General features: G+C 33.6%; 1 protein-coding gene across 1 annotated transcript; it reads left to right on the forward strand.

Annotated features, from left to right (window-relative positions):
- Positions 1–111: 111 nt before the first annotated feature.
- On the forward strand, positions 112–27,949 carry LOC120190914. Its single transcript, XM_039193942.1, has 3 exons — positions 112–167; positions 3,432–4,363; positions 27,363–27,949. Exons 1-3 carry the CDS (start codon positions 112–114, stop codon positions 27,857–27,859), a joined length of 1,485 nt encoding a protein of 494 aa, XP_039049873.1. The 3' UTR covers positions 27,860–27,949.

A 27,949-nucleotide genomic window follows, 5' to 3' on the forward strand; every position in this document is an offset into this window, starting at 1 on the left:
ATCTTTAAACAAATATTATCTTATATTTATTTTAGATTAATATAAAAAAACGAATATCATCTTTTAATAGTAATATAAAAGTCTTAAATTTTATATATATGAATAAGAGAGATGGAACCAACAACTGATTGGTCTAATGGGATGAAATACTATATTCCTGAAGTAAGGTAAGAGATTCAAATTTTAGCATTTGTAAATGGAGCAAACTGAATTGGGAGGGTTGCTCTCGCCCTTGTAAGATTCGATCTGGATTAGTCGATCAATAGATTAGACAACAGTGATTAATTCAGAAAAAAATAAGAGAGATGAAGAATCATCAGCAATATTTTGGCATTTGGCTCCAAACACCAACTTAAAAAAAGTAAGGGGTAGGCAAGGCAGACATCGTTAGCTTCTAAGGACTCATTTCCCCGTTGAATCCTTTACATACATCAAATACGGCTGTGGATGCATGCTTTTTAAGTAAATTTAACATAAGCCAGGAGTGTAGGCTCTTTAAATAATAATAAAATTTGTAGAAAGAACTTGTATTGTTTTAATAAAAAAAGAAGAATTATCATGTGCTTCAACTCACTCATTTTTTGTTTAGTCTTTCACCTTAAAACAGAAAGCCTTTTATACATTAGTCGTCAAACTATTTAAATACCTATTTTTTTCAATTGCAATGCAACAGTAACATGAAGATTCTAAGCGACAAAAACGAATGCAATATACTTCATTTTCTTTCATCTTGTTGAATTCTTTTTTGGATTTGTGGTGGAGGGTTGGTCCACCATGTTAAAGAGAAAAATAAGTCACAATGACCTGAATATTAATGGGCATAAACAAGAAGATAATGAGTAGTGTGTAGTCGAGATGACAAGCTAATAGTATGTTGTGTATGTCCCAGTATTTTATATATTATTCGTTTCTTAATTACCTTAATAATGGTGAATATATAGGAGTAGGGTAACCACTACATTTAGTTATTCTCATACACAGCAGTAAGTACCCTCTAGCATGGGATTTAAAAGTAAAGAAAATAAAGATATAGGACATCCTTAATCTTGCAACAGACCCTGAGATAATTCAGCCTGATTGCCACAAGAATTACATATGCTTCTAGAGAAATGACGTCGATTGTTTTCATGAATGGAAATATGAGGTCTCACCCTCTAGTTTCAGGGGAGAGAAGACTCCATGATGTTGACAATGTCTCACTCTGCTATGTGATATTATGGAGAATGACTAAATTATTAAGCATGCTACTTCCTCAAAGCAGATTCACCATGGAACAGTAAATCCTATTCATGCCAATAACACAGCTATCAAATCAAACTGTGTATCAGAAAATTGAGGGGATATGTATAAAACCAATCCTCCTAAATTTAGAATTCTTTAAATTAAACTCTGAATATTTATTTCCTGGTAAAACCAATATTTTCCTCTTGTTTTGGCTAACAATGTTCATATAATATCCATCAAACAAAATTGAACACGCGCCAAATTAACTATCAAATTTCAACCCTAACATTGATTCTTATCCTCTAGACCTAATTTTCTGGTTTCGATAAAATAATTATCAAGTTGGCCTGCATAACCTATGATTGGAGGAGCTTCTGTGAGTCATCGAACCTGGCCTTAACATCATCAATTGGATGGTTGAAAGGATATGATGTACAGAGCATGAAAAGGACCTCTGCCGGTCAGGGGACATGAACTCCTGGACAGGGGTGGATTGATGTGTAGTTTACTGGGCTCAATTGACTTCACTTGGGGTCTAGAAAATTCTTGTAAAAAGCAAAAAAGTTTGGGAAAAAATAAAATTAAATATACTTGAACCCACCACATAAACCCACTTAATACGAAATTTAGATAGCCACTGTTATGGGAAGTGGTGCATCAAATGGAATCAATAAGAGCAATCTAGTTTTATAGTCCTACTGGAACAGTACAAACTTTTCATCCCATTAATTCTATTGTCCTTTCCTCATTTGCTGTTTCTCGTGAGATGAATTTGACGTACACAAACCGTTAACACTCCTTTTCCCCTTCCTGTTTTCCATATTGCATCAAAATGTACACTACCCTGAACTGTGGTAGACAGGCTCTTTTCGCTCATGAAAAATAGATAGATACAAGCAAAACTGCCCCTCTAAGAAGAAGCACGAGATATTTCAATTAACAATCAACATCTTATTCTCAACACCTTCTAATAGTTGTATTCCTTATTCATCTTCTCCTACCCAACCAAATTTCAGGCTAACCGAAGCCGCAAAGTCGCAAATTCCGAAGGTCCAAATATCAAATTCCACCATTCCCTTAAATTGACACTCTATTCGGATAACCAAAGCCGAAGGTTCAAATGTCAACAAGAGGTAAGCTTGGGCCATCTATTGGACCTCGTATGTAAGGCCACTCAAGAAATTCCAGATCCAAAGTTGAGAGTTTATGGGCCTGTATACTTGTTTCCAGTGGAGTATTTGGGCTAAGCATAGCTTAGTGTTGAATTTATCTGTAAAATATTTAACAAATTTATTAATTGTTAGATATATGCATATATCAAACTGTATTAGGGTGATTTTTTTAATAAAAAGTTATATATGATTTTTAAAAAGAGTGGCAACGTATTGAAATAGGTAAACATTGTTTTGTGGATTGAGTAGTTTGATTGATATCTCCTAGGTTTTGTTCCCTAAGATGCCTACAGGCTACAACAAACCCCCTCCCCTACCTTACTTCACCCTAAACCTCAAACATAAAGTCTAATGTACCCACCATTGTAGTCGCTTCTAGTTTTGGAAATAAAATTACATACATAACATATCATTAAATAAAATAAAATTTAAACTCATAAGTTTTTAAAATTAAAATAATCAATAATCAATTAGATATTTATTTTTGATTTCGCAAATCAAAACTTTATAATTTTAATAAAATATAAAATTTTATTAAAATAATTCGATTTTAAGTTGTCCAATCTAAAAGATAATATCTATTTAAAAATAATTCTTAACTATTTAATATTGAATGTTAATACAACTAATATTGATGATGTTCAATTCAAAACTACAACGACTAACAATAATTTGTTTACTATTGTATTATGAGATTCGTTCTACACTTCAATTATTGGTTTTCTAGAAGGGGATTACAATTTTCTTTCTCTCTTCTTTGACAAAATAAATGAATTAATTGTCGGTTCACATCAATTAAAGAATGGACCATAAATAATGAAAAACATTAATTACCCATACCCCCCACGAAGTTCCCCCTCTCCTTTACTATTTTACCATATCTGCTTACACCACCATTGCTTGATTCAGTCTTGGTCCACTCTACCTTGACCTTACTTTCTCTTATTTGTTTCTTCATCACCCCTTTTCTTTACTAAATACATTTTCAGGGAAAAACGAGAGAAGCTTTTTTATTTGTACTGAAAACTTGTATAGGTTGAGAAAGACTAGAAAAGAGAAGTCTAAATTGACTCAGGTGGCGGCAGCAACGGTGGCCATTGGTATCCTTTTAATCCTGTTGGTTGTGTATATACGTCGCTGTTGTTACCGTAAAGATATTGCTGACGACAAAAGAGCTGTTGGGACTAAAAGTTTTCAAGACGGGATTGCTGAACTTTACCAGGCGAGTCTGCATCATCATCATCATATTGATTTAGATAACAAGAGAAGAATGAATTACTATATTCTCCGACGTGGGGTTTCGGTGAAACCTTTGTTTAATTGGGTTGACCATCCATATCTCATCACGGATGCAGTTGAAAACGGATGGTCTCGATTTGGCTTCACCAAATACATGTCGTCTCCTTCTACGAGATTGAGCCTGTTGGTATTATGTGCGACTGGTGATTTTGGAGGAGGAAACGATATAGAGGTGAACTGGGAAGTTTTCCAAGGGTCAACAGATTTCATGCAAAAGATCAGGATAAATTCAGGGTCAAAGAAAGGGAGTTTAGGTCATCATTCTATGGAGGCAGCATCTGTTATCAGAACAGCTTTGCCTTTACCAGGACCTCCTTTGTGGAACTCAGCTTTCCCTCAAGAGGCCTATTTCGAGATCAGGATTTTGTATTGCCGTGGAGATGATCATGATTCAAGTTCAAGCGGCAAGCTAAGAGAAGGCGAGAAGACAAAAGTCATCGAAGAAAACTCAAATCCGAATGCAAATTCAGAATCTTTGGTCCAGGTTACCAGCAGTCATGATATTAACACGATCGAGGAATTGAAACATGCAACTAGAGATGATGGAAAAGGTGAAGCAGTAATGTTATCGATGGGACTAACTGCAGGTGACTCTCTTCCTTCGAAACTTCCTGGCAGCTATCCAGGATCCATTGGTTTCAATTCGGATGGTTCCGTCTATCTAGATGGTAACTAATTTTCATCAATACTTTCTATATGAGAAACCCATTTTTTGAAACGTTAATGGAGATTATACACACTCCATTTACAGATAAAATAGTAGTACTAGTTCAGAAGCTGCACTCGTGTTTAGCAATAAAAAGAGAAGGGCAACCCTCCACCAGCGACCAAATCTCTCAACTAAAATGTCTCCAAATTAGCCTGACTCCGAAGTAGTTGAGAAAAAGGTCCACTGCCACATGGTCATGAATTATGTATACAGAAGTATTGTTTATTACTTAGGCTAAAGACCTTTTGATTAGTTAATAGAGCCACCCTTCATTGTATCTGCTACTGCTTAGGTGTGAGCCATTGACCCAAAAAGATGCATCATTTTCCTCTAATTTATTGCTGTATCATCTGTAACTATTAAACTTTAGGCTAAGCAGTTCAACTTTCTTAGTCATATGTCATCAACTTCTTTCTTTTTCTTCATTTATTTTATTTTATTTTATTCAGTTCTCATAAGCCTTTGATTTACATATTCCAGGTGTAGACACTAGTTTTTTTCCCATTTATTATTATTATTATTATATATTATTATTATTATTAAATAAATATTACAAGCCCGAATACATTAATCCTGGAGCCCAATTACAACCTGAGGCCCAGACCCAAACCAGGCCCGACCAAAACCGGCCCAAGACTAACCCTAATGCATCTAGGGTTTGTATCATTTCCAACAGCCGCCACAACTTTCCACCGTTGGATCTAGCCTTGATCCAACGGTCCAGATGATCCAACAGAAAACCCTAGGTATCATAACCCTAGGGCATCATAACCCTAGGGCGTGGTTCCACGTCCACACTCCACTGTCGACGCCACCACCTCAGCCAGTTGTTGCCACGCCTCAACCGAAGCCTCCAGAAGGCCAGATGGCTGCCCACGTCGTGGTTATAGGGTTAGTTACCACCATAGTTCGGTGACTCATCGAACTCCATTCCTTAACCAGTCCGATGAGAGCCTCATCGAGGCTTATAAAAGCCATCAACACCTGCAAAGAGAAAAGAAGAAACAGAAGGCAAGAACGAGAAGAAGACATCAACTAAAACCACCAAATCCACAAAACAGAAAGAAAGAAAGGAGAGAGAGCTTACCGAGGAAACCACACGGTGACCAGAGACGTTACGCGCCGACAGTGCTGACGAAACCTTCGAAATACCCGAAGGTATTTCTCTAGATCTACTCCGATCAGGAGTTTTTTAGGGGAAACTAAGGTCGGATTCGGCCTTGGGAGGTTCAAGGCTTCATTTTGGGGTATTTGTGTAAAATCCGGCCACCGTGTATGGTGGCCGGCGGCAACGATCACCACCAGAGCACGGTGGCCGGCAGTTGCCAGAATTCCCTCCTACGAGGGAAATATAGAGAGAGACGAGAGAGTTCTCTCGTAAGAGAGAGAACCAGAAAGAAAGAAAAGAGAGAAATGACCTTTGAAGGCCAGTTATAGGGTATTTATACCCTCATCAAAACGACACCGTTTTGACGAGGTATGTGCGTAATTTCCCGCATGGGTAAACTAAACCCGCAATCACTACAGTTTGTACTCTTTGCAATTTAGTCACTGAAAGCAATTTCTGAACTTTTTAATTTGGTATTCAAATTTCTGTTTATTATAATTTAGTCCCTGACATAATTATATATATTTTATGTAAAATAACATATTTAGTCCTTTAATTTTATTAGTTTATATTTTAATCCCGAATAATTAATTAGGGTAAATTACACCTTTAATCACCATCTCTCATAATGTTTCGAATTAGTATCTTTAATTTTAATATTTTATGTTTTAATTCTATAATTTTAATTTTATTTGTTTTGATCATTGATAAATTGTAGTTTAATTTTTATTATTACCCTTTTGATTTTAATATTTAATTTAGTACTTTAATTGTTATTATTTTTATTTTTATTTTATAAAAATATATGTTAAATAATATTATTTATTTATTTTTAAATATTAAGAAATGGATTGTCTTAAAGTGATATTTTTAAATAAATAAAATATTATATTTAATCTAGTTTTATTTAAATTATTTTTTAGGAAAATTTATTATATTTTATAATATTTATTTATTTTTTAATATTAAAGAAATGGACTGTCTTAAAGTAACTAGATGTCATTTTTTGATATTTTTAAATAAATAAATATATTTAAAATATATATTTATTTACTTTAGTTTTATAAATATTATTTTAAATATATTTTTCCTTAGAATTATCCGATTATATATTAAATAACATTATCATAGTTTAAATTGATATTCGAATTCTTAAACTTCTACTACTAGAGACAATTTATAATCGACAAGGACCAATTTTGGGCATTGTGGGGTGCTAATCCTTCCCCAAACGTAACCGAAAATGAATCCCTTTTTATTACTAAAAGAAACGAATTTTTGGTTAAACGCATACCAATTACTCTTTTAAAATGGTATTTTCTTAAAAACTATTTTAAAATGTGATTTTTAGGTATTCGACCTACCTAACCCAAAAGGCCGATGGCGACTCTCAAAATATTTCAATAAAAACCATTTATTTCATTCACATTACTTTTCCGAAAAGGAAATTTCGTGCTCGGGCGAAAACCGGTTACGACAGCTTGACGACTCCGCTGGGGATCCTGGTCAACCTAATTCGATTATTTATTATCTCAATAGTTAGAAATCAAGAATTCAATTTTATTTAATTTAAGATTCTTTTGATTTCTTTCAATTTATTTTGTACCCTTATATATTTATTTTTGTATTTAATTATTTTTTAGATATTAATTTTTGTGAAAATTTATCCTCACACACAATACGTGCATTGCATAAACATAAGCTCTATACTCGAGCTCTTTTCTCTTTTAAGTGGAAGTGAAAGTGACGTCTTTGTGAGAATTTATTCTCCGTGTCAGACCTACCAAGTAACTTTCGGGGTTCATATGCTCTATGTCTTCGTGAGAATTTATTCTCCGTGTCAGGCATAGGGAAATGTGTCCCCTCGAATTGAACTCGATCCGCTTAAATATGTAATGAACTAGGATTAAGGGTTTAACAGCCTAAGGGGGCACCAACAAGGACAATTCGAGTACCTTTACTCTTAGAACCGAAACCCTGCATATAATAAACCATAGAAATTCACCCGATCTTAGACATTACTGACACTCTGTCTGTAGGTGTACACAAAGGAGAAATAAGTTTTACCTTTTTTTTCTACGCATAGGAACTAGTAATCATGCGGTTAGGTTAGTTTTTCCAAATAAAGCATGTAACTAGAAAACATGAGGTTAGGATTTATACCATGATAGATATGACCTTTTTTTCCATTAATTGATACTAACCATTTTATTTAATTTAATTTTATTATTTTTATATATTTCGAAGATACATTTTATTTTGCTCTAATTTGTTTATATTGATTTCTTTTGCTTGCATTACATGATCATGGCATAACTAGAAGGTGTTGATTCGAGAGAGTGTTCATCAAATTGAAAAGTTTTCATAAATGGACAAAAAGCTTTATGATCAAGCAAACTATGACGCAACCAAGGAATGACATCCTGAGGGAACTCCGAAGGTAGAGGAGAGCTATGCACCCAAAGATCGTATTTACATTGAAGAGCAAAAGGAGATACGAGAAATAAGAGAGAAAATGTCCAAGATGATGGGTAAAATATCTGTTTTGGTCAAAGGAAAAAAGATTCATGCACAAAAAGAGAGAGAGCTAAATGAATATAATCCTGTAATTTCATATATGCAAGAGACTTCTGATCCTAACCAATTTGAGAAATTACAGACAGTCATCATTCCTATTCACAAATTGTCTGGAGATACCGAGGAAATGGTGACAACTATAAAAGATCCCAGATATGAGAAGAAATTACATAATCTGAAATCATCGAAGTTTAGTCTACTCTCGACGTCGGAAACTCAGGATCAATCCAAGATAAAACGTGGTTCTCATTTTGATGTTATCCTTATATTATATAAGGAGTTACACAAGAAGTTACTTGAAGCGCGAGAAGCGGCTCTACATTACCTGAAACCATTCCAACCTCGTATCCGAATTGGTATGATATCAACGTTTATTGTGAATATCATGCAGGAGCTCAAGGACATACCATTGAGAATTGCCTTGCCTTCAAACATCGAGTCCAAAGTCTTTTGGATCATGGAATATTAGAGTTTATGATAAATGATCAACTTAGTTTGGTAACTGAAGGTCCTGCTAGATTAATACCAAAAGTGTTCAAAGGTAAGAGTATCAGTAGGGGCGTCCAGAAGGAAGAAGATTTGCTGAGGTTCGAGGCTTAAATACGTCATTTAAAGATTGAAAATGATAAATTGAGCACCAAAATGGAAACCATACATGAAGATTTCCAGAAGGTCAGTCAAGCCTTTCAAAATGTTGATATAGGAAATACCCAGAAGAGTGGATAACAGGGGTCACTAAACTGAAAAATAGCTGCAAGATACATGAAGGACGAGCCAAGAAGTTTTCTCATGATTTACGAATTGCAGAAGAAAGACGCAATACAACTGTAGTCAATTTGAAAAAATGTCAAGTCGAAAATCAAAGGTTGAATATTGCTATAATCAACATGGAAGCATCATATCAGATCCATCAACATGAGATTGATGCTGAATTAGAAGTCACTAAGACCAGAAACAAGACATTGATGAAATGTTTAGATGATTATAGAGATCTTATACAAGAACTTGAACACAAAGATTCTCTCACAAGAAAAAATGAACAACATTGTTACAACTTCGAGAATTTACACAGAAGATGTAGGAAAAAGACAATCTCATGAAGGAAGTTGCTGCTCAAGCAAATAATATGACTCATAAACTGGTAGACTTAGCTAGCTTCACAAGAGAATTAAAGTAGATTGACAACTCCACACCTGAGCATGAGTGGAAGTTAATTTGGCTTTTAAGGGAAATAGAGAAATTAGGAGTGAAAGCTATCCCCTACATGTAAAAGTTTTGTTTGATGTATCGAAACTTTTGCGTTCAATGAAATATGTTTTAAGATGATCTCTCTTGAGTAACACCTTTTTCATACATTCATTTGCATTTTGCATCTTTGCATTTTCATTTTGCATTCGTACTTTTATGTTTGTTGTTGTATTGCACAGTTTGCATTCCCATTTTAACATTTTCGCATTTACGTTACAGTTTTATTTAAGTATTGTTATATGCATTGGTTATAAAAAACATGTAAATAATTCATGAAAGGTTTTGTAGTAGTAAAATTGAGATCATTCATTCATATTATTATACTATCATCATAAAAACAATGGAGCAATCTCGTGAGGGATTACAAGATCAGTGGCCAGAATAATTGACAGGGTTACATCAATATATAAGGAAAGAAACATCTAATTCTCTACAAAATGGATCGAATCAAATTATTCAGGGGATGACATCCGATGAAGAAGAGATAATTGCTAAAGATTAACAGTGCTACCAGATCAATAAATCAAGAATGATAACAAACCCTGGGGCATCCCACTCGAACCCAAAGAATAGCCTCATTAATTATTCACAATATGAGGAATGATTCAAGAAGGTGGATGAAGCAATCAGAAATATGAAAGGTGTTAATGCCTCCCACAAAGAACTAGAAGCAAGAGAGCTCAGCTTGGTTCTAGATTTGGTTATTCCCCATAAATTCAAGATGCATGATTTTGAGAAATATGATGTCACCAGTTGTCCCCTAATCCACTTAAGAATGTTCTGCAGAAAAATGGAAGGATATTTAAATTCTGATGATTTATTAATTCACTCCTTCCATGATAGCCTCGTTGGGCCAACAATAGTATGGAACAATCATTTAAACCAAGAGCATATTAAGTGATGGTTTGATCTAGCTGATGCATTTTTGGGATAATATCGGCATGTTAAAGGATTAGCTCTAACACGTATGGATCTTCAAGGAGTAAGAATGAAAGCCAATGAAGGGTTTCAAGAATATGCCTTAAGATGGAGAGGAGTAGCAGCACAAGTTCAACCTCTCATGTTAAAAGAAGAGATATCACATATGTTTCGTGATTCCTTTCCTGCTCCTTTCTTCGAGTTAATACTAGCAAATCCGACGAAGGAATTCAATAATTTTGTGGCAAATGAAAATTAATTGAAAATGTAATCAACGAAGGAAACTCAAAAGTCACATCCAAGAGCCCGATGAATCAAAAAGCAAAAGTTGATGATGTGAATGAATGTCGCATCCAAAGTCCCCCGCAGTTGCAAAAGAAAAAGAGCAAGTAGTTGTTCGGATCGACCAAAGAAAATCACACAATCAAGAAAAACTTTGGAAGTGTTCCAAACTTCAATTTCAAACTTGTACCATCATTTGGTTAAAGGTCAATACATTATACCAAGATTGGTGAAAGTGTCACCAAAACCTTATGCCCATTGCTATGATCAAAATAGCTTCTGTAATTTTCACTTGGGGGTAAAGGGGCATTCAATAGAGAGTTATTGGCCACTATTAAAAGAAATAGGGACACTTGTTGTCAAGGGAGTCTTGACACAAGAAATGATCAAGAAATGGGGGGCAAATAAGAATGAAAATCATGGGCCAAGTACACACCCAACATTGGAGGAATGATGGAGCAAGCTAAATAAACAAGTGGAAGTTGTTATCTACCACTGTAGTACCTTCTATTTTCAGTATCTTGTTTGAACATGTTTTTTGTTCCTTTCTCCGCCTTTTGTGCAATAAATAAATTTGTGTTGATTGTAAGGTTATGAGCATTGAATCAATTTTGTAATCTTGCAGTTCTTTGAATATCATCTGGATTAAAAAACTCTTCATGATTAGAGTTATAATCTTTGACAAAATATTAGGATTGGAAACCAGAAAAACAAGGACCCTTGACCTTACTTCAGAAGAAATATACCCAAACATTATCCTATTATAAATATGAGATATCATTCTCCTATTGAAAGGAATTACAAAAAGGCTTGGTATTTATATATAGGAGCGTACAATATGGGGCATCATTTGTGTATTGCAAAACTGACTAGAGTAATTTTCTATTGATGAAGTTTGATGAGGAACATATTTTTTACAAATAGGTAAATCTAGTTTAAGTCAGTTGCTTGGGAATTGAACTCTAACAAAGAGATTTTTTTGAATTCCACCAAAACACCTAGACTATAACAGGTTCTTCTTAACAAGCTTAAGAAATTGAATTTAGATACCCATGTTATATTATTATATATACAATAAAGCTTGAGTTGTCCCCCTAAAGCAATTGGTTAATAGCCCCGGCTTTATGGATAATATTCAGCTAGTTTGTTATGATTAAGTTATCCCCCTAAAGCAATTGGTTAATCGCCCCGGTTTTATGGATAATATTCAGCTAGCCTATTATACTATTATATGCAATAAAATTGTCCCTCTAGAGCAATTGGTTAATCGCCCCGGCTTTATGGATAAGTTTCAACTAGCCTGATAAAGGTTATTATATTATTATATACAATAAAGCTAAATTCAGCTACCCAAAATTGCAAATGTGTTAAGAGATTGACTAAGGATGTTAAGAAACACCTGTTATAGTCAACTTCACACGAGCACTCAGAAATTTCATTTTTAGATCAATATTTTTGCACTGCTTTTGTTAGAGTTTACAAAGCTTTCACAAATGGAATATTTCAGAGTGAGAGATGAGTGACATCTTAAATAAATGTAACCATAGAAAATAGGAAAGCCATCCTGAAACCAAACCAAATTTTGATACTTGTAAAAGAGCTATAATTCTCAAACATTAAAAAGTTGTTGACTCTTTTGATATTCTTTGAACTCATGCTTATGATTTGATTCTATTGTGAACCTGTAAGAAACAATACTTTACAAAATTCTTTCATTCTTTGATAAAGAAATGAGAAAAATATTTTCAAACAGGACAGTCTCAAATGAGGAAGGTCCTTGAAGCAAATTGTTACCTATTCTACCTCTATTGTAGAAAAAGAAAAAGCAAGGCCAGAATGGTGAAGCATTCTTGAAAGCAAGTGGTCCAAGAAGCCAGAAAGTCTGGAGAATTGAACTTGTAACGATCTCATGTAACATTATTAGCAACTCATCAAGAAATATTATCCTATTTAAAAGGGACACTTATCTCATGCTGATGGTGATAAACATCACCAAATAAATTACTTTCCTCAGCCACTAATCCATGTCCCCTAAAAGATCCTCCAATCATAGAGCTATAAGTCCCATTAGATGTATTATAGGAATGAACAAGTCTATCACATGTACTCTGGTTATACTGTGATAATGGCTCAAGTCTTGATACATCATTGTTGCCTCTTCCATGCCGATCATTTTCTTGGTCAGGATTATGTACATTATGTCCTTTAGAAGATTGTTGAACTTGAATTTGAGAACTTATAGGCACAAAATAAGATATTGGAACAGATTCTACACTTATAGACCTTTCATATTGGGTAACATTGGTTACAAGATTCCAAAAGTAGAGATAACCAGTTTTATCATCAACTAAACATTTCCATGGTTCGAGAAGAGTGGGATATGGCAGTGCGTATCTTGGAGAAACAGAAAAGGCAGTCACTGTAGCAGCCATTACAAGAAAAGGCACCAACAAAAATCTTTGAGTTCATCCTGATGATGTTTTCTTCCAGTAAGGTTGTTACACGAGATGCCACCAACAACAAGGTCGAATCCGCCAAATCTACTCATCAATTGCTCCAACCGATCATCATTCAGTTCTTGCACATCTGCTTTCAAAGGTATATCGAGCTGGTAGAGGGCAACCTCTACAATACCGATCCCAGAGAAAAGAGAGACATGACATTGATACCCCTAGGGAACATGTCTCTTAAGACCGAAAGATGATAAGTCATTGTGTCGACCTGTAATGGATTATCAAGTGATTTATACCACTCTATCCGACTAGATCCCTCCAGATCCAAAAAATGGGCACTCATTCAGAAGAGGCAAATATCTCAGACACTTTCGTCAGAATGATTAATCACTTCTTAAGTTTGTGACAACATGAAGAGAATTCCTCAAATTACTTGACAACACTGTTGTTCAGTGACACCAGAATGAGAGTATTCAAGATTAACAGATTTGTTCACGAATAGAGCCACGAGTACCCTCAATGGGGCATTAACAAAATTGGACTTCGCGGGGACCATGAGATTCAAATCAAATAAAGATTGAGAGTAAGCCTTACAATATTGGGGCATTTTGAAGGCCCAATTCAGACATATCCATGTAGGACATCTCGAAGGCCCATTTCAACCAGAAATAGAATACTGAGGCATTTTGAATGCCTAATTCAAACAGAAATGATCCATGTGGGGCATTTTGAAGGCTCACAGCAATATGAATATTTGGGCATTCTTGGAGGCTCATCTCAGCAAGAAGTAATGTTGAACGCATTTTTAACATATGTATCAGTAAATGTTGGGACATTTTAAAGGCCACTTCAGATAGATCAATGTGGGGCATTTTGAAGTCCCACATCAGTATGAAAAAATGTTGGGCATTTTGAAGGCCCACATTGTAACACCCCAACCCGTACCCAACCCGGATACGAGTCCGAGGTGTCACATTGACTTTTCAAAATGTTTACTTGTATAAAAATAGTGAGTAATTTAAAACTTTTATACATGTAACTTATTCAAAAGATTTCCAGAACTATTCAGAGCTTAAATGTTTTTGCAAAACCAATCAGAGTATATACAATTCCAAACATTAATTACATGCCAACTATTTTCAATATACAAAATACATCTAATTCAAGACATCTTTTCTGATCTGATCTTCGGTAAGAAGTAACTGACCGGTCTTGCTCCTCTTCACTTTTCTTCTAGCCTTCCGGAACCTATGTGTGAAACACTCATACGCTAAGTCGATGACTTAGTGAGGCATAAAGAAAACACATCTAATGGAATTCATACCCACTAATCATGCATGACTATTTTATGCTATCAAATTATACAACTCATTTACATATACATAAATATATATTCATGTATATTATGTAACAGATACCATAACCCTTATCACACATATATCATATCATGCAATTCATATCACTCATCATATACATATATCACATACATTGTTCTCATATCACCAACCTGTTTATCCTTTCTAATTCCCTTGTCATTACTTCAATTCCGTCATATGAGCATATAATGAATATAAACATATTATATATATTTTAATATGCCACAATACGTTACTAATTTCTATAATCATATAATACATAAACGCATAACATCTCATATCACCATGACATATATGCACTTCTACCATGTCAAGAGAAATACACATATCATTATATCAAATTATGTTCTCTTTTCAAAGCCTATGCACACATGTGAGAACTATAGATATGTGAGTCTATAGAGGTTGTGCACTATGCTGTCACCACAGCTCGTATAATTGCACCGAAGTGCCACGTAGAATTGCACCGGAGTGCCGCGTAGAATTGCACCATAGTGCCATTTAAGAATCATATACATATACTAGGGATCAAGTATGTATCTCACTAGACTTCACACATGTTCCAAAGAATACATATATGTCCCGAAGGACCACATATCATTCCTTAAGAATCATATACATATGCCAAGGATCAAGTATGTGTCTCACCAGACTTCACACATGTTCCAAAGAATACATATATGTCTCGAAGGACCGCGTAGACCCTCGACTCTTGGCATGCCAACTATACCCCTAGCTCTTAAGACACATAACATGGACATTTTCTTTTATACTTATCATTTCACATAACACATAGTTCAATTACTCATAGAACATTTTCATATGAGTCACATTTACATGTCACATAGCTTATATACTTTCTCACGTAGTTACATAGATCCATATCATATAACATATATCCCAAAGTGCATATAATCACATATATCATATCATATAGCTTAGATCATTTCTCAGATATTCATATAAACATACATATCATATCTTGTTCACATATGATCATATATGCTTCATATAACACATAGAAACACCTAGAACACTTTCTCATAGCTTATATCAATTTTCAGAGTCCTTTCATATTACCTGATGACATATATCATATAGATATATATAATAACTAATATCATATTATCTATCTTATGCTCTATTTCTTTGTATTCCCTTAGATTATAAATTATATCGTATTTCTAAATATATATCATTTAATAGTATTTTTATTTAGGTACTAATTTAATCTCTTTACTTAATTCAATTTCATATATTCATTATAATCTTTTCATATAGCTCTATTATACTAATTATCATAATAAATCATACCACTATGTACTTGTCCAACTCATATTTCCATTATGCATATACTGTTACCCATGTTTACCTAGTTCATATCACTTCTCATAAACTCACTTTCATCATATTTTCCTATTATTACATATTTTATCTCATAACCATGTATTCACATAGTCCTATATTTCATTATCATATTACTTATATTTGTTCTCCTATGACTCTTTATAAACATCTATTTCTATTTCCCTACATCTATTTCTATTTCCCTACATCTCTCGACTTATATTCTATATTCCTATAATTTCATAACTTATTTTATATTTCTCTTAATAACACTTAATCGTGTTTTTACATAAACCACATGGCACATACAAAACATATCAATTCAGATAATCAAACATACATACACTCATATTCAACTCATGCCTTTAATCATGAATTCATATGTAACACTTCAGGAAATAGACTCATCGCAAGTCTTATTCCCATCACACACCATATACTATTGAATATGCACTCACCTGGTCTCATTAGTCTATCTCGATCTCTAATCTTTCCCCTGATCAATCTTACTTGCCAAATGTTCCAGAATTGCCTTATGCTCAGAATCTACATAAATGTACATTTTAAGGCAATTATTAGATACCTACACCTTGTAATTGGATACTAGCAACTTAAACGAACTCATTAAACCCATATTCACAATTTTCCTTTAGGGGGAATCAGTTCCCTCATGTGGGGGAATCGGTTCCCCTATGAGATTCTGGAATTTCTGGTTCATTTGAGGGGGGTATCGATTCCCTATTGAATGGGTACCGATTCCCTTGAATGGGTACCGATTCCCCTTGCCCAGAAATCATATTTTCAGCACGAAATTTACTTCATTTCATCTTAAACACTTCATATTTCAACCTCTTCTATATACTAAACTCAAACACACATACTTAAGCCCATTTGTACTCATTTAATCCATCTTAATTCTCAAAATCCTCTCCTCTTAATGAAATTCAAGAATTATACTCAAATTTCAATATGTTCTAAATTCCTTTCTATCACTCCATATCTCTTAATTCAACTATTGACAAGTCAAATTCAACTTAAAATTCAACTTATCAACTTTATTTCAAGATTTCATTCAAAAACTCAAAATCTTTAATCTCTCCTAATTCCACCATCCTTTGTTTTTAAGATGATTTAAGCTTTCCTTAAGCTTAATTATCATCCAATAATCATAACCAAACCTTTAGTTAAACAAATAATCAACTAATGAAGAAACTTACCTTTGCTTATGGCTTCACGGTGGAAAAGAAGAGAATGAAGAAGAGAAGTCTGGAACTCTCTCATATTTCCCACGTTTATAATACTCAAAAAGGAAAGATAAAAATATTTCCCATGGAAAGACCATTTTGCCCCTTTAGTTCATCCATCTTTGCTATTTAATCCAATATTAAAATTCTTTACTTAAATCCCAAGACTTTTAAATTTCATTTCTAAATTGAACACAAAACTTTCAAAATTTGCAATTTAGTCACTGACCATGATTTGGGATGTTACAAATCTTCCCTCATTTAAAGAAAATTCATCCTTGAATTTTCACTGTATGCCTTTATAATATCACGTCTTCTAATATTTTCATGTTGCTTCCCTTAATATTTCCTGCCACCGCTACAACCTACCATTTTCCCATACTCAATTCTTCATATACGTCCACATCTTTATAAGTCCATATAATATTATTCATTATATAGATAGCAACCCCAAATCCTTAATCCTCACTATTATGGATCAATTGATCTTTTTCATCATTCTCTATGTGCTTTCCACATAAATCAAGCTTTTGCTCATTTATTAATCCTTGTAAGTATTATTATACACCCAATCTTTTCATATAACCCTTACGTATTTGTTCAAAGAATAATCACCCATTCTCGTTCTTCTAATAATTGAAAATTGTATTATTTCAATATCAACTTATAACTTATATCTCATTATACCTCTTGTCTTACTTGGATCGTTTAACCTCCATCTTTGTCTTTTCCTATCCCTTTATTCTTTCATTCCTTCCAACATCACAATCTCCTTATAACATAGATCACATCTTTTCTTCAGGCTCTCATACTCTTTTCATATCGTTTATACTTATCCCTGATTACTGATCTTCATCGCATCTTCATAACTTTGATAATCTGCTTTACATATACAAAACCTCATTCTTTACCATCTCTTGTACTTGTATTTTCTTCCTCAAAGCTCCTTTTTAAACATACCAATACTTATTTCCTTGCCTACATCATATTTATATGATCAAAACCATATCCAAATCCACATCATACTTGATTAACTTAACTTTATATTTTCTTCAAATCTTAGAATTTTATTATCCATACTATTACAATTAATCAGTCACAACTTTTCCAATTTAGGGCATAAGCCCTAATCAGACTAATCATATTCATCTTCTCAGTTGAAATCCAACCAGTGCAATTTACTCACTTATCCAGCCCACACTCTTATCCGTATACAATATTATTCTCTTGTTTCCTCTATTACCTTACATTTCCGTGATCAAAATACATAATCGTGTCTCAATTCACACTCTACTTAATTAATTTACCCTGACATCATCTTCTAATCCTTTACCTTTTATACAGTTACCATCACATAATTCTGTTAGTCACCACCAATTATTCCAATCTAAAGCATAAACCTTCATCGAACCATTCATATACATTCATTCCAGTCGGAATTATCTCAGCAATAGTTTACTTAACTTATCAAATCCACATTTGTTATGATCCAAATATACAACTGTATCCAGATCCACCTCATCTTTGGTTTTTCTGTTCTGACAATATCTCAAAATCTTATAATTCACAGACATTTTCCATCACATAATCTGGTTAGTCAACGCTAACTCTTTTCATCTATAATACAAACCCTTATTATAGCCACACTCTTGCTTATACACAATATTATCCCTTTGTCTTAAATTCATAAACTCTATCTCCATATCTCTTATACACTTGTCACTGATGCATCTATTCTTGAATTCTTATACAAATACTCACCACATCCCTTGATCTTTTTAACAATCTTATAGTGACACTTGTTCACCATATTCTATCTTATCCACATAATAACAAAACTACTCAATATCGTGTTTCCGATTCAAAACAATGAAAACTTTCTATCATTATTCAGATATGATTTCAGCTTTCTGAAATCAACTTTTGATCTTACTAGGCATTTCCTGAGGTGTCCGCTCTTCATCCTGCCTGGCCAGGGCAGGTGAATAGCTATCACAGTCAGGAATATCACCTTTCACTTACTTCGAAATTATCACGATCGGATTTCTACTGTATTAAACTATTCTTATTCTATTAGCAAGACAACATACTCCTTACACTATCAGATCAGAAATTTTTCACTCTATGTTGGCATGTACACATTTTATGACACTTTGGACTTCGTTTTATGCCGAGAATCAGCTAAACCTTAGCTCTGATACCATTAAATGTAACACCCCAACCCGTACCCGACCCGGATACGAGTCCGAGGTGTCACATTGACTTTTTAAAATGTTTACTTGTATAAAATAGTGAGTAATTTAAAACTTTTATACATGTAACTTATTCAAAAGATTTCTAGAACTATTCAGAGCTTAAATGTTTTTGCAAAACCAATCAGAGTATATACAATTCCAAACATTAATTACATGCCAACTATTTTCAATATACAAAATACATCTAATTCAAGACATCTTTTTTGATCTGATCTTCGGTAAGAAGTAACTGACCGGTCTTGTTCCTCTTCACTTTTCTTCTAGCCTACCGGAACCTACGTGTGAAACACTCACACGCTAAGTCGATGACTTAGTGAGGCATAAAGAAAACACATCTAATGGAATTCATACCCACTAATCATGCATGACTATTTTATGCTATCAAATTATACAACTCATTTACATATACATCAACATATATTCATGTATATTATGTAACAGATACCATAACCCTTATCACACATATATCATATCATGCAATTCATATCACTCATCATATACATATATCACATACATTGTTCTCATATCACCAACCTGTTTATCCTTACTAATTCCCTTGTCATTACTTCAATTCCGTCATATGAGCATATAATAAATATAAACATATTATATATATTTTAATATGCCATAATACGTTACTAATTTCTATAATCATATAATACATAAACGCATAGCATCTCATATCACCATGACATATATGCACTTCTACCATGTCAAGAGAAATACACATATCATTATATCAAATTATGTTCTCTTTTCAAAGCCCATGTACACATGTGAGAACTATAGATATGTGAGTCTATAGAGCTTGTGCACTATGCTGTCACCACAGCTCGTATAATTGCACCGAAGTGCCACGTAGAATTGCACCGGAGTGCCGCGTAAAATTACACCGTAGTGCCATATAATAGGGATCAAGTATGTGTCTCACCAGACTTCACACATGTTCCAAAGAATACATATATGTCCCGAAGGACCACATATCATTCCTTAAGAATCATATACATATGACAAGGATCAAGTATGTGTCTCACCAGACTTCACACATGTTCCAAAGAATACATATATGTCTCGAAGGACCGCGTAGACCCTCGACTCTTGGCATACCAACTATACCCCTAGCTCTCAAGACACATAACATGGGCATTTTCTTTTATACTTATCATTTCACATAACACATAGTTCAATTACTCATAGAACATTTTCATATGAGTCACATTTACATGTCACATAGCTTATATACTTTCTCACGTAGTTACATAGATCCATATCATATAACATATATCCCAAAGTGCATATAATCACATATATCATATCATATAGCTTAGATCATTTCTCAGATATTCATATAAACATACATATCATATCTTATTCACATATGATCATATATGCTTCATATAACACATAGAAACACCTAAAACACTTTCTCATAGCTTATATCAATTTTCAGAGTCCTTTCATATTACCTGATGACATATATCATATAGATATATAATAACTAATATCATATTATCTACCTTATGCTCTATTTCTTTGTATTCCCTTAGATTATAAATTATATCGTATTTCTAAACATATATCATTTAATAGTATTTTTATTTAGGTACTAATTTAATCTCTTTACTTAATTCAATTTCATATATTCATTATAATCTTTTCATATAGCTCCATTATACTAATTCTCATAATAAATCATACCACTATGTACTTGTCCAACTCATGTTTCCATTATGCATATACTGTTACCCATGTTTACCTAGTTCATATCACTTCTCATAAACTCACTTTCATCATATTTTCCTATTATTACATATTTTATCTCATAACTATGTATTCACGTAGTCCTATATTTCATTATCATATTACTTATATTTGTTCTCCTATGACTCTTTATAAACATCTATTTCTATTTCCCTACATCTATTTCTATTTCCCTACATCTCTCGACTTATCTTCTATATTCCTATAATTTCATAACATATTTTATATTCTCTTAATAACACTTAATCTTGTTTTTACATAAACCACATGGCACATACAAAACATATCAATTCAGATAATCAAACATACATACACTCATATTCAACTCATGCCTTTAATCATGAATTCATATGTAACACTTCAGGAAATAGACTCATCGCAAGTCTTATTCCCATCATACACCATATACTATTGAATATGCACTCACCTGGTCTCATTAGTCAATCTCGATCTCTAATCTTTCCCCTGATCGATCTTACTTGCCAAATGTTCCAGAATTGCCTTATGCTCAGAATCTACATAAATGTACATTTTAAGGCAATTATTAGATACCTACACCTTGTAATTGGATACTAGCAACTTAAACGAACTTATTAAACCCATATTCATAATTTTCCTTTAGGGGGAATCGATTCCCTCCTGTGGGGGAATCGGTTCCCCTATGAGATTCTGGAATTTCTGGTTCATTTGAGGGGGTATCGATTCCCCATTGAATGGGTACCGATTCCCCTTGCCCAGAAATCATATTTTCAGCACGAAATTTACTTCATTTCATCTTAAACACTTCATATTTCAACCTCTTATATATACTAAACTCAAACACACATACTTAAGCCCATTTGTACTCATTTAATCCATCTTAATTCTCAAAATCCTCTCCTCTTAATGAAATTCAAGAATTATACTCAAATTTCAACATGTTCTAAATTCCTTTCTATCACTCCAAATCTCTTAATTCAACTATTGACAAATCAAATTCAACTTAAAATTCAACTTATCAACTTTATTTCAAGATTTCATTCAAAAACTCAAAATCTTTAATCTCTCCTATTTCCACAATCCTTTGTTTTTAAGATGATTTAAGCTTTCCTTAAGCTTAATTATCATCCAATAATCATAACCAAACCTTTAGTTAAACAAATAATCAACTAATGAAGAAACTTACCTTTGCTTATGGCTTCACGGTGGAAAAGAAGAGAATGAATAAGAGAAGTCTGGAACTCTCTCATATTTCCCACGTTTATAATACTAAAAAAGGAAATATAAAAATATTTCCCATGAAAAGACTATTTTGCCCCTTTAGTTCATCCATCTTTGCTATTTAATCCAATATTAAAATTCTTTACTTAAATCCCAAGACTTTTAAATTTCATTTCTAAATTGAACACAAAACTTTCAAAATTTGCAATTTAGTCACTGACCATGATTTGGGATGTTACACACATTAATATGAATATTTGGGCATTTTTAGCAAGAAGAAAATGTTGGGGCATTCTGAAAGTCTATTTCAACTAGAAATGATCCATGTGAAGCATTTTGAAGGCTCAAATCAATATGAAAATTTGAGGCATTTTGAAGGCTCATTTCAGACAAAAATGACCTATGTATGGCATTTTGAAGGCTCAAATCAGCAAGAAACAATTTTGAAGGCATTTTGAACATTCATATCAGCAAATACTGGGGTATACTAAAGGCCCACATCATCATGTGTTAAGATCATTAACTTGAGCAAATATTTCCAATGAGACAGAAAGCTATTAAGAATGAAAATGGTAAAACAGTGACAGTAGAACTGATTATACATATTTACTTTGTTCATCATACAGTTGCATTATTCTAGTCATTTGATGCTGGCAAGCCAAAGCGTCCCATTTGTATTCCCACTGAGTTTTGTTCTCAAGTGGTCTTGTGACATCATACAAAAGCTTTGAACACTATGCAAAGAGCTTCACTAGCAAACATCTGGGCAGAAACCACAGGAAATGATGAATGTGTTATCAAATGATTTACGAATATCTGGGTAGAAGCCACAGGAAAGGATAAATGTGTTATCAAATGTTTTACAAACATCTGGGCAGAAGCCACATGAAAGTATGAATGTGTTGTCAAATGTTTTATGAACCAGGATTATGATGCTGAACCAATGTTGCAATCATATTGTGTTTCCATTTGTTGATCTGAGATGAAGTTTGTCTTCTTCAACCCCAAGGTTAGAAGTAAGAAATGATGAAGATTTCTTTTCATGAGAAAGGAAGCTAAAATTTTAACAAGAAGAAACTAGTGGAGCCAACTAAGTTTGAGCAATAGGTTGTTGTTAAACATCTTGACATGATATGGTCTGAATGGCTTTGTTCGAGATCCAATTAGATGTGGAGACATGAAAGGAATTAGGATAAATCCTCCTTGTGATGTGTTTCAAGAGTCAAATCAAAACAGATGTTGATCTCCTAATTAATCTCTGCTGAGTTTAGCATATCTACATCTACATTCATCAAAGATAATAGATTTATTCCTCAAAGATGATAGATTATCTCTTCAAAGATTAAAGCTTTATTGGATTTTTACACCAGTCCAAGCAAAGAAAGCCGATGTTATCAAAGACAAAAATAAGGCATCAAGGTCATAGTTCTGATTACGGTAAGAGTTCCATAAATGAAACATTTATTCTGAGACTTTAATGAAACAAAGAAGACACAAATATACCAGTTGATCAAATGGTTCTTAAAAAATATAGCATAAGTTGCTACACTGATATCCAATGGTAACCCTAGAAATAAATGATGAAGTGAAGGAAGACCAAGTTCACCACTTTGAAGTCAAATGAAGATTGCATCAACATTAATGCATTCATAAGAACATCATTTACACAATAGACAATGCATTACATTGATACGTTTGATTGCATTCAAATATGAAGTTTTACAGGTCTTCGTATGAAAAAAGAAGATTCATGATGGAAAATACCTTACAAAGGGAAGGTAGAATTCAAATCACATCAGGAGAGGAAAACATCTGAAGAATAGATGGTCGCAATCCAAAAATGAAGCATTATTTTGAAATAGGGCATGTTACCCAATCAACAAGTTATTTCGAAAAATGAGAAAACGATTTCCAAAGTTTCTCATTTAATCTTTTCTGAAAATGAAATTGTTGAATAGTAAGAAAACGATTTCCAAAGTTTCTTACTTAGTAAACTATTTCTTGAATCTGTAAGACCTTCAGTGCATGATGTTTTCAAAACCTTCGGGTCATCTGTAAGACATTCAGTGCATGATGTTTTCAAAACCTTCGGTTCATTTGTAAGACCTTCAGTGCATGATGTTTTCAAAACCTTCGGATCATCTGTAAGACCTACAGTGCATGATGTTTTCAAAGCCTTTGGGTCATCCATAAGACCTACAGTGCATGATTTTTTCAAAACCTTCGGGTTATCTGTAAGACCTACAGTGCATGATGCTTTCAAAACCTTCGGGTCATCTGTAAGACCTTCAGTGCGTGATGTTTTCAAAACCTTCGGGTCATCTGTAAGACCTTCAGTGCATGATGTTTTTAAAACCTTCGGGTCATCTGTAAGACCTTCAGTGCATGATATTTTCAAAACCTTCGGGTCATCCATAAGACCTTCAGTGCAGGATGTTTTGAAATAGAAATTTATCTCATTTGAGATTGTTTTTCTTAAAACATTTCCAGAAGGAGTTCATAATCTGAAGAACTCATCTGAAGAGGAAAAATGAGTTCATAATCTGAAGAACTCGTCTAAAGAGGAAAAAGGAGTTCATAATCTGAAGAACTCGTCTGAAAAGGAAAAAAGAGTTTATAATCTGAATAACTCATTTTAAGAGGAAAAATGAGTTCATAATCTGAAGAACTCGTCTGAAGAGGAAAAAGGAGTTCATAATCTGAAGAATTCGTCTGAAGAGGAAAAAGGAGTTCATAATCTGAAGAACTCGTCTGAAGAGGAAAAAGGAGTTCATAATCTGAAGAACTCATCTGAAGAGGAAAAATGAGTTCATAATCTGAAGAACTCATATGAAGAGGAAGAAAGAGGTCATAATCTGAAGAACTCATCTGAAGAGAAAGAAGTTCATAGTCTGAAGAACTTATTCAACCTTTTGCTTGATTCCATCGCAGAAGGAGATAGAACAACATTAACATTTCCATCTTAATCAAGAAAAGCCAAATGGACAAAAAACTTATTTTCTTTTTCGTCTTTGCCCTATTCTGGTTAACACAAGAATGAGCAAAGAGGGGCAACTATAGGCACTAGTTTTTTTTGCCCATTTATTATTATTATAATTATAATTATTAATATTAATATTATATATATTATTATTATTATTAAATAAATATTGCAGGCCCGAATACATTAATCCTGGAGCCCAATTATAACCCGAGGCCCAGACCCAAACCAGGCCCGACTAGAACCGGCCTAAGACTAACCCTAACGCATCTAGGGTTTGTATCATTTCCAGCAGCAGCCACAACTTTCTATAGTTGGATCTGGCCTTGATCCAACGATCCAAATGATTCAACAGAAAACCCTAGGGTATCATAACCTAAGGACCACGCGGCCGTCGTTCCATGTCCACACTCCATTGTCGACGCCTCCGTCTCAGCTAGTTGTTGCCACGTCTCAACCGAAGCCTCCAGAAGGCCAGATGGCCGCCCACGTCGTGACTATAGGGTGAGTCACCACCATATTTCGGTGGCTCACCGAACTCCATTCCTTTAACCGATCTGATGAGAGCCTCATCGAGGCTTATAAAAGCCATCAACACCTGCAAAGAGAAAAAAACGAACATAAGGTAAGAACGAGAAGAAGACAACAACTAAAACCACCAAATCCACAAAACAGAAAGAAAGAAAGGAGAGAGACCTTACCAAGGAAACCACACGGTGACCGGAGACGCTACGCACCGACACGCACTAACGAAACCTTCGAAATACCCGAAGGTATTTCTCTAGATCTACTCCGATCAAGAGTTTTTTAGTGGAAACTAAGGCCGAATTCGGCCTTGGGAGGTTCAGGGCATCATTTTGGGGTATTTGTGTAAAATTCGGCCACCATATATGGTGGCCAGCGGCAGGGATCACCACCAGAGCACGGTGGCTGGCAGTTGCCAGAATTCCCTCCGACGAGGGAAATATAGAGAGAGACGAGAGAGTTCACTCATAAGAGAGAGAACCAGAAAGAAAAGAAATAGAGAAATGGCCTTTGAAGGCCGGTTATAGGGTATTTATACCCTCATCAAAACGATGCCATTTTGAAGAGGGTATGTGCATAATTTCTCGCGTGGGTAAACTATACCTACAGTCACTATAGTTTGTACTCTTTACAATTTAGTCACTGAAAACAATTTCTGAACTTTTTAATTTGGTATTCAAATTTTTGTTTATTATAATTTAGTCCCTGACATAATTATATATATTTTAGGTAAAATAACAGATTTATTCCTTTAATTTTATTAGTTTATATTTTAATCCCGGATAATTAATTAGGGTAAATTACACCTTTAATCACCATCTCTCATAATGTTTCGAATTAGTATCTTTAATTTTAATATTTTATGTTTTAATTCTATAATTTTAATTTTATTTGTTTTGATCATTGATAAATTTTAGTTTAATTTTTATTATTACCCTTTTAATTTCAATATTTAATTTAGTACTTTAATTGTTATTATTTTATTTTTATTTTGTAAAAATATATATTAAATAATATTATTTATTTTTAAATATTAAGAAATGAATTGTCTTAAAACAACTAGATATCATTTTCTGATATTTTTAAATTAATAAAATATTATATTTAATCTAGTTTTATTTAAATTATTTTTTAGGAAAAATTATCATATTTTATCATATTTATTTATTTTTTAATATTAAAGAAATGGGTTGTCTTAAAGTAAATAGATGTCCTTTTATGATATTTTTAAATAAATAAATATATTTATTTACTTTAGTTTTATAAATATTATTTTAAATATATTTTTCATTAGTATTATCCGATTAAATATTAAATAACAGGATCATAAATTAAATTGATAATCGAATTCTTAAACTTCTACTACTATAGACAATTTATAATCGACATGGACTAATTTTGGGCTTTGTGAGATGATAATCCTTCCTCAAACGTAATCAACCACGAATCACTTTTTTATTACTAAAAGGAACGAATTTTTAGTTAAACGCATACCGGTTACTCTTTTAAAATGGTATTTTCTTAAAAACTATTTTAAAAGGTAATTTTTTAGATATTCGACCTACCTAACCCAAAAGGTCGATGGCGACTCCCAAAATATTTCAATAAAAACAATTTATTTCATTCACATTACTTTTTCACCAAAGAAATTTTGTGCCCGGGCAAAAACCGGTTACGACACCAGAGATCAAACTAGTGTTTGAATATGAGAAAGAAGAGTGGGAGAAAACAGAGAAGGTGATAGGTTGCGGATTCGATCCTAGGCAAAAGAAAGTGTTTTTCACATTAGACTCGGAGCTTGTACGTGTAATAAATTGCAAGTCTGAGGAATTTAGAACTCCTCTTTATCCAACTCTTGCAGCAAACGATGATGTTTCGGTACTTGTTAATTTCGGACAAAGTGCCTTTGCATATGCACCGGCAAATGGACAACGGACGCCGAATCCATGCTTCATTGGCCCTCCTGTAAACTCCCCTGCTGCCGCACTAGGCTATGAAGACAGCAAAGAGCTTTTCTCAATGGGAAGAATGGATTCCCAATGGCTAAACAGATGCACAACTAAAGGCAGCCACAACAATAAGACTCATTATCCAGTGACGGAATTCAATGAGGAATCCAAGGATGATTTGTTCGAAATCATATTGGATAGTAATGGAAGATCCCCCAACTCAGTTTTGTAGCTTCATGACTGACAATTTTGTTTCTGCAATGAATGAGTGTGTCCAAGTCATCTGGTTTTGGCGTTGAATGAAGTGTTTCATGTGAGTTTC

This window comes from Hibiscus syriacus, unplaced genomic scaffold, assembly GCF_006381635.1.
Source record: "Hibiscus syriacus cultivar Baekdansim isolate YM2019G1 unplaced genomic scaffold, ASM638163v2 tig00116964_pilon, whole genome shotgun sequence".
Lineage (NCBI taxonomy): Eukaryota > Viridiplantae > Streptophyta > Magnoliopsida > Malvales > Malvaceae > Hibiscus > Hibiscus syriacus.